The sequence below is a fragment of the Corvus cornix genome, chromosome 4 (assembly GCF_000738735.6).
Source record: "Corvus cornix cornix isolate S_Up_H32 chromosome 4, ASM73873v5, whole genome shotgun sequence".
Lineage (NCBI taxonomy): Eukaryota > Metazoa > Chordata > Aves > Passeriformes > Corvidae > Corvus > Corvus cornix.
In genome coordinates this window covers 20,446,108-20,464,154 of record NC_046334.1, presented here as the reverse complement: position 1 = coordinate 20,464,154, position 18,047 = coordinate 20,446,108, and the positions used below count along the sequence as shown (strand labels likewise).

At 41.2% G+C, this 18,047-nt stretch overlaps 1 protein-coding gene across 2 annotated transcripts in view; it reads right to left on the bottom strand.

The window, feature by feature from the left end:
* GRID2 (glutamate ionotropic receptor delta type subunit 2) overlaps positions 1–18,047 on the bottom strand; it is a 693,323-nt gene that overhangs the window by 58,846 nt on the left and 616,430 nt on the right. For both annotated transcript variants that reach the window (XR_005601815.1, XM_039551427.1), the window contains exon 14: positions 8,721–8,887. Coding sequence is in view for 1 of the 2 variants with exons in the window: in XM_039551427.1 (XP_039407361.1) it covers positions 8,721–8,887 (167 nt within the window). In the remaining variant the exon portion in view is untranslated. The remainder of the gene's footprint in view (positions 1–8,720; positions 8,888–18,047) is intronic.

Sequence of the window (18,047 nt, the reverse complement as noted above, 5' to 3'; positions counted from 1 at the left end):
TGTCAGAGCTCTGCCCTGAAAGCTCTCTGTGCAGGTGGTTACAACAGCAAATTACTAAATGCACTTGCAAAAGTGTTCTATGAATAAAACGGCAAACACAGTTTTTCCTTGGCCATATCATCATTTTTGTCTGCCTGCACACTGTGTTTAAGTGGAAAACTTGGGTCTGGAAAGGCATTTGGTTTTTAGGACAGTCAACAAAGCTATGATGGCTGGGATCAGGGCTCTGCTTTATTTTGGGCTAACCTTACCCAACTGGTGCTAAAGCAGAATATAAACCACACTGTTGCACATTGTGCAAACAAAAGTCTCCAACATTATCCAGCTGGTTCATGTCAGCAAATGCTTGCATCTGTATTGACCCTGGAAAGCCTCTCTGCCACCACCAAGTCTTCTCTGGGATTTGGGCAGAGGTCTTTCCAACTTCATGATAACTCATCTCTGGAACATTTTTTCCTCAAGTCTACAGAGGAATCAGAGAGTAAAGGCTTCCTCACCCCATCTTCATCTTCCAACTAATCCAGACCTCTCTAACCACTGCACTCTGACATACTGGTGACCCTGCTGGGCAAACTGTCTGGCTCCTCCTCCCAGTTCCTCATGATTTCCCTGGGGAACAACCTAGAGCAACCTACTCCATGGGATTGCTCTGAGACCCAGCAGAAGACTTCTCTGGCTAGTTTTTTTTTAGCTTTCTCACTTTGCTAATCTCCTCCTGCATGAACCTGAGCAGTAAGGAAGGCTCCTTTTATCTGCCCTCCATAATCACTCAGGAGCACTCAGCTCCTCCCTGTCCTCGCTGCCTGTCCTGTCACTTCCTCTGCTGCTGCAACAAGCTTTCTTCTTCCTCATACTCTATTTCAGCAAGGGAAGACAGCTCTGCTGGGAAACCTGCTGCCACTCTTCCTTGGCTCTACATTCTGGAGAATTTCCACATGCTCTTTTTCCCTTTCCCTACCCCTGAACTTGGGGGAAGTCATAAACCAAGGCTAGCACCTTCTTCACTTACTGATGAGTAAGTGAAAAGTGGGTGACAAATAGCACATCGGTGTTCCACAGTAGAGCAAATCTCTGCAGGCTGAGGTAGCCTCTGTTGCAGAAGTTCTACTGGTGGAAGCAAAACTCTCACTTCAGATATGCATAAATCCCTCCAGTTGTCATTCCATCGAGTTAATTTCAGCTTTGAAAAGAAGCTTTGTTTTCAGGCCTTTTATTTTTATCTAGGAAACAGGACTAGCTGAAAACGAGCTTTATGGTCCAGCTAAAGGTTAATTACTTTTTAAGGCAACAAAACGGGTTAGCAAAGATCTATTATTCTTTGGTCTTTTGCTACTCTTGCTCATTTTAACTGAAATAGGTTGTCCAGGGTTTTGAAAACTGAGGCCAAGAGCCAGGAACATTTGGGAGGTAGTGCTGGTGTGGGGCAGGTGGGTTAAACCCTTGCTTGTGGTTACTATGGTTCTGCCATCAGGACAACTGTATGACCGGATCCTTCCTTTTTCCAAGGAAAGCTTTGCACTCATTTTCCACCCCACTTTAAAGGCAATGCTGCTGCTCAGCTGAGTCAGAGTGAGTAGTTACACCTCTTCCTCTCAAGACTGACGCACACAAGTGTACGAGAAGGCAGCCAGAGAAGAAAAAGGTGTACTCCAGGACAGTGTGCACTGACGGTAAACCTAATCTCTGCTGCAGGAATTCATAAAAAGGCCAGTTCTTGGAGGGAAGCCACTCGCTGAGACTTCTTTTAGCTTTACTGTCATCAGATTTATAACCAAGCAGTTTCAAATTCTGCAGCCATGCACTTACTCACTCCATAAAACTTTAAAACACATGAACAACTCAGCTTACAATAAATGTCGCTTCCACATAGTTGGATGAGCAACACTTTTCCACTGATTGTACTGCACACCTCGCTGGGTAATCTCTGGCCATTTTACATGCCAAGTTTGAGGTGCCTGAGGCTGGAGAAGTGGAGAGAAAGTAGTAAGAAATAGCTTGCAAAGTGCTATCTACTGATAATTTAACACATTACAATTAGACTGTTTTCTTTGGGGTGGTTCATGGGTAATGATGGGGAATTAATATGCATAAGCATAACCTTACCTGGCTTGCCTTTGTGAAAGTTTGAATGCAGGGCCCTTTCTGAAAGTGAGCATTGATTAGGAAAAAGAGGAAGAAGGAAGCTGCCTTTTTTCATGGTATCTTTTTTTTCCCAACATGCAGCGATGTTGGAAAGTTTTCCTTCACCACAGCACTGCTTGGATGCAGAGGTGCCTTCCCATGGTGAAGCAGGCAGGCAGCTCTCTGGTGCTCATAGCTCTATGCTGTGTGAAGGCAGGAAGATCTAATGCCTTTCCTTATGATTTTGTTTCTCATGCTTCTTCTCAGTGCTGCTACTTCATGACTCTTTAACTTACCCCATCAATTAATGTTATGGTGTATTTTAAAAGCCCACTAATTTGCTCACTGCCTTTATTTGTTTTGATTGAGTAATTTTTCACTATGTGTATGTAATAAACTCCAGATCTGCTGCAGAATCCTTTAACCCATCTCATCAGTTAATATCACGGGAGATTAAGAAGTTGCCAAAGCCTGTGTTTCTGTAGGCGTCTCCATCCTTTTCAGCTCCTAATCATGAATTTACAGTGAGACCTGCAAGCACCAGATGCACACCATCAAGAATCAATAAAGCCATTTCTCCTGCTCTTGCAGCGTGATGTGTGGGAGCCACAGTTTCTCTGCAGTCCTACAGCCAGCAGCCCCCGCAAGCAAGCGAGTTGGGGACAGGTAATAAAGCCAGGAAACACTGCTGATGACTGTGCAGGAATCTTCAGAACCTGCAGCTCTGCATAGGCAGTTAGGGGAAGAGGATGCAAAGGGACAGTGTCAGATCATCTGGTCCTTGGGGAAAGCGATTAGCAATGTGCTCAGATAGGATTACAGAGCACTGTAAGCCTGGATCAGATGCTCGTGGACCTGGTAGAAAAAAGAAGAGAGAATAGCAGAGGGACAAAAGCTTTATGTTAGGGCTTTCTCATGAAGTAATGGATGCCATTTTTAAAAATCAGAATGAAGCTACGTCTTTGCTTATAATCCATGTGAGGTTACAAGTCTTCAGCCCGGAGTGGGGTGTGCAGAGTGTGAGCACCCTGCAGCCCCAGCGGGGCAGGTGGCTGGGTGAGCAGGGCTTCCACAAGGTGAGTTTCCTGGCATGAAGGGCAATTGCAGTTTGTCTTGGAGGACCTGTCTCAGCAAAAAGGAAGATGGAAGTATTTTGAGACCTAGGGCCTCGTGCAATTCCCAGTTTTACCCCACAAGTCTAATGCAGACAGTAAAAAATAAGGATAGACTAGTTATTTTGGATGGTCAAGAAATATGACATTGGTGTGGTACTTAAGTTTTTTATTTAGTATCCTGGTTATCTGAGAAACTACCTTGTTAATATGTGCTACTCTGAAGTTAAGGCTTTTATTAACAATGACTCTATCTGAATAAATTAAGACTGGATTCTCATGTCAGACTCCTCAGAAACCTGGAATTAATTTTGATTTTTTTTCCTCTAACTAATGTAATTTCAGTTATATGAACTTGTGACATGATCTAAAAGCAGACTCTCAAAATTAAACTCTTCTATCTAAATTCAGGAGTTTGCTTGAAGTCAAGTAATTCTCCCAATTTGCAGAGTTTCTTAATTTTCTGGAATTATCAGGAAAAAAAAGTGCTTTGGGCGGATTTAGGTAGATTTTACTAGTTTGTCTGCTATATTTTTCAGAATGTTATATATACAGTTCAGAATAGGATTTCAGTTCTTAGCAAACTACCGAGACAAAGCAAAGTTTGTCTCTTACTAAGGCACCACTATTCTGCAGGTGATCACTGTATGTAATAATGAAAAATCCAATTACATCATTATTATCAGTCCTCTGCAGGGTTAGGGTGTAATCCAAAACTCTTATTTTCCACATAGCTGGTAAAAGATAAGTCAGAGAATAAGTGACACATTCTTGGGTTTTCATTAAAAGAATATTAAAAAAACAAAATAAAGAGAGGGGGTCTTCTCAAAGAAAAGGGTACATAGTCCCAAGAGCAGAGAAAAAGAAATCAAGGTAGTTAGGAATCAAGTAATTTTCCTTGCACCGGAGTCTTTGGACATAAGTGACCTCCAAGACACAGAATGAAAATGTAACGAGAGAGAATTAATGGTGAGGAGACAGGAGGAACACATATTTATGGCTAAGGGCAGGAACTTTCTAAGACTCAGGATTCTGCTGATGAGATGTAAAAAGGACAGGAGAATATCCATACCATTTATTTAAAGCAGCTGGATAATAATTTGCTAAGGACAGTCTGAAATGCCATGCGATGGCTCTCTTCTTTCCCTCCAAACTTTTGGATATCTGAAAGCGCACCACTTGCTCCTAGGGAGGTGTCTTTGGGCTTGCCATGAGGAAATCATTATATAAAGTGTCCATTTCTTTTTCCCACTTAGGACAAAAAGATGTGATTGGCTTCTCTAGCAGCAGCACAAACTTGCTGTGACTTTTTGTGCATAATGTCAAATCAGACTGAGGTTTCTGCAGAAGCCATATGGTAGTTGCACCTTCCATACTTTTTGCCCTCACACACCCCACCTCCCACAGACAACCACCAGGAATTGTGGAAATGCTGCTGCTTCTTTTGGCACACAGACAACTTTAGGTGTCCATGAGCTTGTACTTGGCTGGGGAGGATCATTTGTGGAAACACAGCTGATGAACAAGCAAGAGTCCCACACTGTGGGCTCTGAGGGCAAGCTTGCCTTTTCTTTTTTATTCTTCCTATGGTCACTGTTTTCTTTTACCTAAAGGGGCAGATCACACACGGATGCTCTTTGGGATGTGAGGGGTGCAGAACAATTATGGCTTGATTTTTCAGTGGTTTTGGGTGTTGACATGTTCCAGTTACTTAACTGAATAGCTGGCTACTGGCCTCTGCTGAGCACGAAATTAGTGCTTCCTCTCCCTTTGCCTCCAGCGTGCTGTGTGGCCGGGACTGTAGTGCAGAAGAAGAGAGTGAAACAGCAGAGAAAGTGGAGACATGAACAGCATTCCAGCACTTTGCTGCCACCCCTCCTTGACCCCCACCAAAAGCCAGCCACCAGCGCAGTGCCTGAGCCATTGCTGCAGCACTGCAGGAAGCACAGACAGCCTATGAAATACTCTGAAAGGCGTCTGCAATTATAGTTATACCTCCCAGGGGTGCAGTGGAAGTTTTAAAGTTTAGGGCTGAAAAGAATTCTTAACAGGTGTCAAATTTAGTGTCACCACACAGTTCCTCATGAACCAAAAGACACATCCTTTTCAAGCTCTCCTAGGAAATTTGGCAGTTCCTATTATTACAGCCCCTGTCATTACCTTGAAAGAAAAATATATATATAGAGAAAACTGACATGCTGCCTGGAGGCTGCTGGTGCTCAGAAGGTTAAGTCTTAGTGGCAAAGAAAAGAGGACAGCACTCTACCTGAGCACATCATCTCACTGCCTAGTGGCATGGCCAGTTGTGTTTGTTAACATTTGCAACAATGTGAATGAAGTCATCAGGATGGCTATGACAAGTCTACCTTTCAGATACTACCCAGATTCTTTTCTATATTATTTGTGTTACAGCCACATGCCTATTTTCAGGATGGACCCAGAGCACCTGTTTTCAGACAAAACATTAGGCAGGGACTGGTCACAGATGCTGTGTGGGATCCCACCTGGCTGCTTTGCCATCCCTGTCCAGCAAAAAAGCCAATCTGACACCGCAGTCAGGCCATTCACTGCTGCTCCTGTCTTTGTTTTGGCATAGAAGGGATTTTTTTTGCATGTGAAAAAGAAAGGTCTCAAAGACCAGCTTCTTTACGCTGCTTCCTGTTGGTAAATTTTACCACAGTGTTACCCTGGGTGCAGCTCACATGCCGTAGCTTTAGAGAGAAGGGGTGAGTGTTTTTTCTCTCTGTCTTTTCCTGTTTCTCTGGGAATCACCTGAATGTTCAGAAAAGCTTCCTGCACAGAGAACAAAATCTCCTGTAAGCTTGCCAGACCTTTTACAGCTGCACCCTAGGGATTTAACACTGTGCATCTTATGGCTTTATATGAAATTTCTTAGAAGACCTGTATTTTCACATAAATATATTTATTTTGGGAAAGATCAAGAAGTGCCAATATATTTTAAACCAGCTCCCTGATGCATTAAAAAAGTGAAATATTCATGTGAACATTTTCTAATCCTATACAATGGATTTATTCCTCTCTCTATTTAGCATGCAGGCTGCAGCTGCTGAAGGTTGTTGAGCCTTTTCATTAGGAAGAAATGTAAGGATGGTGTGTGAAAACCACACGGATGTAAACTTAAAGAACAGTACAGAAGCATGTTAAGAACAAAACCTTGTAAGCTACCTTGTAAGCATGATTTCTCTTTCATATGTTTGTTTCTTATTTGGTCTTCCACTGCTTTAAACTGTAAATGTATATTTATGGACATAATTAAAAATGCTATATAATATGCTCTCATAATACAGAAATAAGAATGTAAGCACAGCAGCACACACATTTTCAGACCATATATCTCAGGCTCTCTAAATTCTCCAGGAGGTAGTATCACTGCAAGCAAATTCCAGTTTCTCTGTTCAACCATTACTTCTGCTAATGTAATGAGTTATTTTCTCACCAGTGCTAAGTTCTGCGCATCCATCCAGATCCTCCTGTGGCCCAGTATCTGACAAGTAATCCCTCTCTTCATCTACCTAAACTCTGACAACTTTAGCAGGAAATCAAAAATGAGTGCCTATGATCCCTGATTCCACCAGGGGACAACACATGACCTTTGCATTTCATTTAAGTCTCCTGATGCTATGGATTCCCCAAGCATTAAGTGGAAATGGCATTTGCTTTCCTGAGAGATGCTAATATTTAAGTATTGCTTCGAAGATCCTCAGATAAAAATACCTATATATGTGCAAATTCTTATGCTTCTTTCCTCTTTCGTATAGCTCCAAGATATAATAATACACTGAAAAGCTGAAATTTCCTTATGAAATAAAATTGTACTTGGAAATGTCAGGCCTGCACAGACCAATGATCCAGGAGTCGCTGAAGGCAGTGTATCGGAAGAAGCCTCTCCATGTGCTGAAGGCTGCGGCCAAGAAGAAAGTCTCTTGCCAGAACCAGCCATAACCTCTTTCCCCATATGCCAAGAGCTATACCCAGTATACAAACCCTGTCACAAGCAGTGTCTAAGGGCAGTTTGGATGCATCCAGCTTGACTTGCAGGGCAGCAGTGGTGGGCATGAGGAATGGGGGCGTGAGCCGTGCCATGTCACTTGGCGCTTTCACCGTGTTTAGTAATAAAGACACAGGCTATGAAATTCCTTAATGTCTTCCAATTTTTGTACTCAAGCTTACGTGGATAAGACTGTGAAGAGGATGACTTAACACCTTGACAAGCACCTGAGAACTCTAATAGGTGGAAGAATTTCTGTGAAAGATTACAGGAAGGAATTTGCCTCCTTTGTTTAGAGTGCCAGAGATTTTAAGCAGAGCCAGCCTGGTCACAGCTGGAATATGAGAGTATTACAGCATTTGGTAAATATTTGCCTCTAATACTCTTTGTAATATACAAAGCAGATCATGTTTCACAGAAATTACATTTCTCACTGATCCTGTGAAAATTTTATTATGTTGCTGCTACGTTAGCACAAAATTCAGCAATATCACTCCCGATATAGAACAGATTCAATGAATCCAAGTCTTCTCTGTTCATGCTGTAAGTGTGAGCAGAGAATGATTCGTCTGGATCTGCACAGTGTTACTCACTGGCTGCTTTCCCCCCACCACAGTCTTTGGACAAAGGCAAAGGCCCAAATTAAGCATATTTTGTATGTTTACCAGGCAGCCACACAAAAGAAATCCCATCGCAGCAACTGTAAAATTTTGCTTCATGCACATAACACAAACGAACAGAAACAAGGCTGAGAGACCAGATTCAGAATGAAAAAAGGATCACGAGATTAGCCCACATCTCCTAAGTGCCAAACTGCAGATATTACACTTTAAGAAAGTTGGGTAGTTTTTTTCATTTCACACGCATCCTGATTTAGGAATCAATACTGGAGTGAAGCACAAATACTGCAAAGGCACAATACATACAATTAATTTAGTATTTCCAATCCTAATAGAAAGACAGTACCAGTAGCATCTCTAGAGATTTCACTTTTGAAACCCAAGAGATCGATTAGTATGGGGATAAGGAGCTATGCTTTTGGTTTCTAATAGGGGTATTTCCACCAAAAAATCAAATGTTCTTGTTCATTCCCTTTAGTTTTCCCATCAGTGTCCAAATTCACTTTCTTTTTCTTTAAGAAACAGCTTCTGTAATAGGAAGGGTTGAGTTATGCTGACTCTATAACAAATGAAGCAACTCTTCCCTCATTTTCCTGCTAATGAAGTTGAGTTCATCTCATTAATGTTTTTCAAAAGAAACAAGAACAATTCAAATAAGAGCAACACAAAGCATTTTTAATGCAGTTTCTAGAAAAGTGAATAATTCAATGTCTCGGAGAAAATGAATGCCTACGCAAGAAATGAAGCGGATTGCAAATACAAGATCTTTTCCCTTCACCAAAAATTCAATTAAAAGAAGGGTCCAGAGCTGAGAGAAACCTTCCCTTCGTACCTGCTGCTCCTACTGCAAAGCCTTACCTTTGTGAGAAGACGTCTCGGTAGGGGCTGCCATGCTGCAGGGCGATCCCATATCCTCTGTCCGCGACAGTGTTCCCGACCGTGTAGAAGGAGCACTCCGCATCATTGATGGCCACGTATTCCAGCACTGCTGCGTCCCACACAAAGGCATAGTTCCCGTATTTCACCTGCAGTAAACAGAGGAAAAGCTCAGCCTACGGATGGCCAAGTCTGAAAGGAGGTCACTGCACCGGGAAATGGGGCAGTTTCAGCACAGTTCTTCAAAGGAAGTGAAGTTTGGGTGCCCAGCTGCTGCCAGCATCAAAGGTGCCCAGACACTGGTGCTATGAGGGGCTTGGGCTGAGCGCCTCGGCTGAAACTGAAGAAACATGACCTGAAAACATGCCCTCAGTGACACAGTGCCATGGAGGAAATCTGACTGTCCCTTTTCAGGCAACAAAGGAAACACCATGGTCCCTCCACCAATGCTAAATTCCATGTGAAATCTTCCCCTGTTTTTATTTTGAAGTGTGAAAACAACCATTTAGAGGGAAGTTAGGTATTCCCATTGGGAGAAGCATGGGAGGGTAGGCATGGCTATCCAGAGGGAAGACCACTGTTCAGAATGGTCCACATTTCAGTCATGCTTCAAGTTCTGACGGACTTCACAAACACCCATTTGTCTTATGGGTTCTTGGGTAAGATCACACCAAGTAGATTTTTTGGGATTACTTTTCTCAGCATGAGGCATTTTCACATATCTTCGAAGACTTTCACAGAACAAGGTCATGCAAGCCATTTTAACTGCTTGACTAAGATAAATCCAACGAGCTCATTACACTGAAAAGCTTTTAAAGTAATATTTTCCCATCCATTCACACTTGAAACAAATCCAGAGTTAAAAAAAATTAAATATATGTGATGCATATGAAATTTCAGCATTTATTCAGAAGCAAGCCTTTAAAACCAGAAATTCGGTCTATACAAATCGGTGAATTTCTGCTTTCCAGAAAAATCATGTTTTTCTGAAAAAATAGTAATCTCTAGCTGCTCTACCAGACCCAGATCTTTTACAGGTTTTCTGTTTCATTGGTGTCTGTGTCAGACCAGAAGAATCACTCTGCTCTTTTCCTGCCCCTCTGCTTGGCTTCACTCAGCGCTTTCCCTGTGCTGTATTAGCCAACTAAGCTGTAAAACTAGGCTGAATCCACTGCCTTTGTACATCTAATGGGAATAAATACGTGACGGCTAAGTGAAAAGTAAACAAAACACAAAAAGGCCATGTGGGGCCAGGCAATCCAGAGAGAATTCAAAACCAAGTCAGCATATCAAAGTAAGCAATGTCAGTACATCATTTAGATTAGGCTTTGACAATGTAGATTATGTTTTTAAAGACTGTTTGCCTATAAAAGTTACTGAAGCAAGCCACACCGTCTGCTTGCTCACAAGATGTAGTGCACAAGGAACGATTGCATTTGGGACACATTCCTTTTAACTGCAGGCCTGGCAAGGGAATATTTCCTATTGCCATCTGTAGGCATGGCAGGGGGAGGATTTGTGCAGATTTTGGAACAGAAAGGGAGCCATATTATCTGTGGACTGCACAGGATTTGCAGGATAAAGAAAATTCTTTTCAAAGTGCACACACAAGTGCAGGACTGGGTCAGTTTTAATCTTCAGGCTCTGAAAATAGTCAAGAATGGTTTTTCGCTCATCCCAGTGGAAGTTTAGGTCTATCTAAACAGTCAGGGAATAAGGGATAGAAGTGAATTTGAAATTAACAAACTATACAACTTGTGTGCTTGTCCTATAGGACTGCCACTCACAGAGCTCTCCCTAGCATGGGTTGTTCTGATCCTCCTGCAGACACCACTTGAGTTAGAAATAGCATGACTGAGAAAAAAGCCCTTCCTAGGAGAATTTAAAAGGATAATGACTCAGCCTGAAAAAGGACCATGATGTGCAGAGAACAAGGGAGGGAAATAGGAGACAAAAGCAGAAGATCAGAAGTGGGCAAATGAATCCTGGAAAGGATCAGATGGACTTTCTGAACAAAAGAATTAAGGGAAAGTGGGGTTCAAAACCCAAGTAATTTTACATGTGGGACATAACCTTTGAGGTGATGGAAAGAGCAGAGGGTTATGTTTTGACACCCGCTTTTTTCCTAAGCTGCCTTTTTATCATCCTAGTGCATTGAATTCACCTAAGTGCTTGTAAAGAGACTTATCAACTGCTCAGCTGGTCAGAAAAAATTCTCTTGATTTAGCTGCCTTGCTGTAAAACAACTCACAAAGAGAATATATAAAAGTGGTAAAAGCACTTACTGTCAATAATATCTGTGATGAAGTGGTATATGTAAGATCCTCAGAGCAGAGCTGATAATATCACAGTTCAGGTTCCCACGAAGATATTACTTTTCACAGATAAGATCACAGTGAGCCTCAGTTAAAGTGCATGGGGCACAAAAGAGACTGGAGAGCCAGAAGGGATCATTCCCATCATCTACCTTCAACACATGATTGCTCCATGCATTAAAATACATCCTTTTTAGCATTTCTGCCCTATTCACTAACAAATATGAGGAATTCAAAACCATGGAGCAAACCTAAGTTGCAATTGTCATGCTTGCAATCCATCTCTTTAGAGAATTACTTCTTGCTCTAACATTTTTTGTTACTTCAATTTAGTCTTACTACCTATTTATATATATATATATATATATATATAACTTTCTTATGTCATTCCTAGGTATTTTTGCTCTGCAGTTCTAAATACTCAGTCACACTTTGGAGCTGACACTTTTCAATTATTGATGGATCTTTCTGTCACTTAGCCGAGCTGGATATGGCTTTCTTCCATCCTTCCTTGCAATTCTATCAGTTTGGCCCTCCCATTAGCAGTGACACTACTTTTAAACTGTCTCAAATTCTTAATTTTTATGCATGGGAGAAACACTTTTTTCACTAAGAGAGAATCAGTTTTCTAGCAGCTCTGGAGCTACAGGATTTCCTTCTTGGAATACTCTTCTTCTGAGAATTGGTCTAAACTCCCTGTCCAGGGATCTTTCACACAGCTCAAGACTGGTTTTAGCTTAAAGGACTAAGAATAAAATTTTGCTAGAGCATAGCATACCTGGAACATTGCTGGTATTTCACAGATATTTGCACCTACACTATGGAAAGAGGAGATGATGCTCTCTGTAAAAGGACAAGAGAATTTCAGAACAAAATGTCAATTAAAAACTTATATCCTTCCCTCTCTCTCCCTCTTACTATGGGAAGCACATATTTTGTAGCTCTCCAATAGCTATGTGAAAGACTTCTACTTTGGGCCTCAAAATCAACAGCAAAAATTCCAGCTCTGTATTATGAGAAAAAGTTAGGAAACTTACATTCAGCTAATTATGGGAGCTAAATGAAAGCAAAATCTCCTTGGAAAAAGAAATGGATCCATGCAACGCATGTAACTCAGTACTCGCGGAAAAACTGCGTACCTGATTCTACATTTCCTCACCATTATATTGGCCTTCTGTACAGAGAGAACAACATTTCAGGATGGTGGCAGATCTGAATGCTGTTCACACATGGCCATGCAGCCCAGGATCACCAGGGAGGTGTTTGTAGGAGGGCAGCACATTATCATTCTGCAGCAGCCCCAGCTCTCCAGTCCACCGGGGCATGCAGAACTGACACTTCGCTCTCCTTCCCTGGGGCTTCCCGCCTGTCACTATGGCAGAGGCTAAAGAGACTTTTTGAGTATCTGGTGTCTATTGTCATAGGAGGAAAAAAAACCCTGAAACAAAACCAGGCAAAATTGAAACTGTTAGTTGTTCATCAGGGTATTTTGAAGTCAAGCACCGCAGTGGTCATTAAGTGAAACTGGGAGGTGTGGTACCACACAGAAATGCTTGGCTTGACTTCATGGTCCTGTGAGCAATTCTGAAAGAGTTACTGTAAAAAGAGTTGTTACACAGAACAGGGGTCATCAGCACATAGATGGTAAAACTATTTCTGTAGGGCTGTTATATTTCTATTTTCTATCACTGAACACTTACAAAATTTTTCTTTGCTGAACCCGTGTCTGTAGATATTAGCTAAAATTTATCCTGGATGATTCCACCAAAAACCAGTTGAGTTATAAGAGGAAAACATTTAAAGCCATTGCACTGTTGCATATGCATATATTTTATGTCAAGATGGATGTGAATAGTATTTCTTGCTACAGCTAACCCGCTCATGCAGTGTAAGCTGAATAATGTATTTGTGTACAGCTCTGGCATTCTAAAAATCACATTTCTAGGTCTAGCAAATGTTAAATTTCAGAGAAGGTAATTGTAAGTAAACAACAACCAATTGCTGCAATTTTCCATACGTGTCTTCTTGGATAATATCTTTTCTGTATTTTGAATTCCTCTATAAAAGAAATACAAAGAATCATTGTGAAAGAAAAAAAATACACAACAGATCGCAGGTTAAAAGGAACTGGCAATTTTTTTTTCCTGCAGGCCTCTTTTAAATATTTCATTGTACATAAAATGTGTTAACTCTTATAAAAACAATGGAACTCATAAGGGCTGGGAAGTCTTATGTTTGAACTGATTAAAATGATATTAATTATCTAGAGGAAAATCTTAAAATTATTAGATAATGCTGATGAAGCCCATTTTCTTAACTCCCTGTGCCTACACCCCAGAGTCACAGTAGTGGTGCTTTTCTACTCCTTTCCATTATCAGTCAGGTGCCAACTGCTGTACACCTTTCCCTGCCTATGAAGTTGTGAGCTGCAGTATTTGTTGTATTTTAGCTAAGGATACAAACTGACTCTTCCCCAGCACAGAAGCAGCAGCTCCAGCTCTGACTTAAACCCAGTCAAGGACATTGGTTAATCACCTGCTCCATACAGCATTTTGAGAGTCCTGTTCTCCAAGATGGACCATTCCACTGCACTGACTACACAGAGGAAAAAACACCATCCAGTGCTTCTAGCTAGACCTTTGCCCATCAGCGTGGAGCTGAGACTTTGGCATGTATAAATACATAAATGAAATTTTTGATACACTCTTGCCATGTTCAGCAAGTGTGCAGCAGCTACAGCTTGCAGAGGGATGTGCTCCTCTCTACAGCACAGCCTCACCAAGGCTGCTATTACACAAGGAATGAAGAAGAGGGGAGAAAATTGAGTGAACATTTGCAAATAGATGAGTGAAAGCTGGTATACGTAGTGTGGATATTGTACTACAAAATGGGAAAAGGAAAAGATGAAATCTGAGGCGGAAGCCTAAATCTAGATTTTCAGATTGTCAGATGTTGGCGGACAGGTTGATGGCATTCACAAGGGAGGGTTTTTTTCAGCAGAAGGGAATGGAAACACTTTCCATAATCCTCTTGCAAGAGGCCAATGAAGTTGTTGTTTATCGGACTGCAGCAGAAGTCAGATCTTCTGCCTTCAGAGAAATTCTCATTTGCTAATTTGTTTTCCTCAAGGGACCAAGGCTTCAAGTCTTGGTTTTGTTCACAAAGGGCACAAATTCATCTGACTTCTGTTTGGATCCCAGTGAAATAAAACCTTACATTTCAGCTTTGTTGAATAGATCCCAATAATTTACAAAAATAAATCATTCTGTACATCCAAATTGCAATTTTGGAGCTTCTTGCCCCACTCTCCCTTGCAGGACAGCGCGTGTGGCTGATCTGCATAACTTAAGACTGAAATGCAGTCATGCATTTAGGGAATCTGAATCTGACCGACAGCTCTCTGCAGTGCAAGACAGGAGCTGGATTCCCATGATGGTATTAGAGCACAGAATGAAAATTGATATATATTTTATATATATATATATATATATATATATGTATATATAAGAAACTCATCAAGGTAACCAGCTACTACTACTACTACTACTAGTAGTAGTACTATCACCACCTTTAGTATGTAATTTTGCAGGGCCTATAGAAAATTATTTAAGTTCAAGGGCTACTATTTGAAAAACATTGAAGTGTATTCTTTGTACTTATTCAAACAGAAAATGCAGAATAGTTTCTAAAAGCATCACTGAGCCCAGGAGAAAACAGCAGCAGAAATGAAACACCTGGGAAGCTTAGGGGAAAAAAAAGGAGATTAGAAATCCCAGCCTCATCTCTTCTTCAGTATGAAGTTTATCTTTCATTACAGTGTCTTATCAGCTGGAATGACATGTCTATTTGTTACTTATAAAACTTAGTAAGGAAAAGCATTAATTCCTCATATGCAGCCTGCCATCAACTTCTTGAGAAAAGCCTCATGATCACATGTTCACTTGTTGCACTGGGCAGACCTTGAATAATTCATCCAGAATAAGAATTACTCAGGTATGAGAGCTCTGTAATGAGAGGGCACCACAGTGTCAGAACTTTCCCAGTGCTCAGTGCTGTCACATTTTGCCATTGTAATTAAAGGTATCTTGTAAGTTAACACGAAAGAAAATAACAAGCAGAGCAAAACAGTGGAGGCCAACTGAAGGTACAGTTCTGAGGGTGGGGGGAGAACAGAGCCAGCTGCCTCTTCAGGTGATCACAGCAAAGCACTAAAAAACCAGCAGATCATGCTGATCACTGACATGCAGCTGAACCACAGGTTTGCTCCAGCAAACATTCATTTCAGATGGAAGAGACACAGCAGAATAAAACAAATCTCAGCAAAGCAGGCCTTTGAAAGGAAAGGAAGCAATACCTTTTTTTTATTATGCCAGCTTCTCACTTATTCTTTGGCAACCAAGTGCTGCAGATAGCAATACATACTGTTTTAAGAGTATCACTAGTGAAGGTCATATAGAGAAATTATATGAAAGCACTTCAGAAAATTAGATCTGTGGTAACCAAGTGGCAGTCTCAATAATGAGGCAACTTTAAACCAAATGTTGCTAAAGGCATCCCCCTCTTCTGATAAATTAATATTTTTGTGATAGTTAATTCCCTATAAAAGAACATTTAAATGAGGAAACGTACATGGGTCAATACTCCTCATTTGGGTGGAAAAAAAATTGTGGATTGAAGTACCATGGAGAAGCTAAACAGAGGTAAATTTAGAAAAGCAGAATTCCTCTTTATATTAAATCAATCCAGTATGATGCTCACTGAAGGGTTCTTGTCCCCCTTCTTTAGAATAGAAGCCTAACTGCAATTCTTGGGCAGCATTCCTTTTTCAAAGACACACTTACTGAATACCAATGCAAGGAGAGAAAAATCATTAAACGTCAAAAAACTACTCATCAAAACCATTCATCAGTTGAAAAAGAACTGTAACCACAACCCTTTGCAAAACTACCAGTGATACTGAAAAATTCTTTTTTGAAATTCTATTTTGAAATAATAGTTTCGTTTTAGAAACTTATTTTAAAGAAACTGACTTACCTTTCAGTTTTTCATATTCCTTGTACATGAGCCCTGGCCACTTTCCTAGTGGTAATAGGATTCAAGATGTCCCACTATTCACACAAAAGAATTTAACTACCTTCTTTTGAACCATTGTATTCTTCTCTTTTTGATAAGCATCTCCTGCCCAGATTTGGATGGAGCCAGCTTGGTCAAGACACAGTCTCTCGAGCTTCAAAAGAAAAGCTTCCCAGCCCCTCTTTTTCACCTATCTGAAATTACACTGCACAGCAACTTAGCATGTTTCCCCTCATTTTGATGACCTGCAGGAAACAAGAAGCACTAACTGCTGGCAACCCGCACAAGCTTGGGCTGGAGCACAAAGGAGGAGGTTTGGATCATGAAGCTCAGTGCTTCCATATCCATTTGCTTGCATACAGACTTTGCTTGTCTCAAAAGCCTCCTCTTCCTTTGGAGAACCTGCATGAAACCACTTATCTTCTCTGGCAGTTAATCTTCCCCCTAAGTGCAGCAGGTCATGTGGCCACGGAAAGAGGCAAACAGAGATTTGTCCCCACCCCTTCAGGTTTCTACCTTTCAACAACCCCTGGCATCTGCTTTCCCTGGGAGCTCAATAAAGGCTACCATAGGGTGTCTCTGAGTACTTTTGGAAGACTGTAAGTTCAGGCTGCTGCACAGACTGGTTCCTAATGTCACCACACCATCCCTTGTCACTGCCTTGTCAGGTCTTTGGAGACCCCACTGCTGAATGCATTTTGATTCGTGCAAGAAGGTGCTTTGAACCCACAGGAAAAGAGAACATTACAGATTTGAGCCATCAAAGTTTTCTCTTTCTTTTGCGGTTTAGGACCCATGGAAGACATCAGGAGCTGTGGGAGGGGAAAGAAGACCAGTGCAGTCACATATTTTACTCAGTTCAGATTGCCTTCTTGCTATCACCCTGCAGACAACTGAGAAGATGACACAACAGAACTTGTCCCATAAGGTCCCTGTAAGTCTTGAAGAGGGCTCCTGTCTCTGCTGCCCTCCCTGCAGCAAGCCTACAGCCCCTGCTTGCAGTCACAAACTAGGAAGTCAAACCCCTCACATAAAACAGTGAATACAAAGGATGCTGTTAAGAGTCATTCACAATGCACAGCCAGGCAGAGCAAGGCCAGGTAGAGGAGCAGGCACCCAAGTTCTGTATGTGTAAAGGTAAATCAAGATGTAAACAGTGTCCAGAAGGAGTTTCAAGTTCAAGCAGCACTCAAAACAGTTCAACAGCTCCTGAGCACTCTTCACAGCCAACTAGGGATTTTATGTTTACTGCCACTCTAATTTCAGGTGATAGTTGGGCTTTTGCATCTTTACAGAGTGAAATACTTACAGCCTTTGCCTTCAAATGTACACAGACCAGTTCATCTCTGGCTACAGGCATTTCCACTTATCCAGGGCTGTAACATTCATTTGGCACACCTTTGTAAATAACAGATGAAGTGCAAGTCACACACTTCCATTATATTTGCTTTTAATTCATCCTGATCTGCCCACACCATAGCTCAGATGCCAGGAATCAGTTTACAGATGACAAAACTGAGAAACAGTTGCCAAACATCAACTGAAAATAAATGAATTACTGAAAAACAGTCACTTGTGCTGGAGGAGTCATTTAGGACTGGTATTTTTCATGATTTTTAGTCCCTTCCTTCTCTTGAAACAGGAATCAGCAGAAATTCCTGGGCAGGACACTTGACACAAACTCAGAGATGTAATTTTAAACACAGACCTTTTGCTTGGTGAAAGTGATAGATTGAGCTGGACAGAAATTAGTTATCTTTCTGCACAAGGAATTTCAAAATTTTGAATTAAGGAAAAATATCACCAAAACCAGTAAAAAAAAATCCAAACTGGAGAATATTTTTATTCCAAAAAGTTGACTTCAATCTGAATTACTTTCCTGCCATGGATTAACATTTCAAAATGAAAAAAACCCCACTTT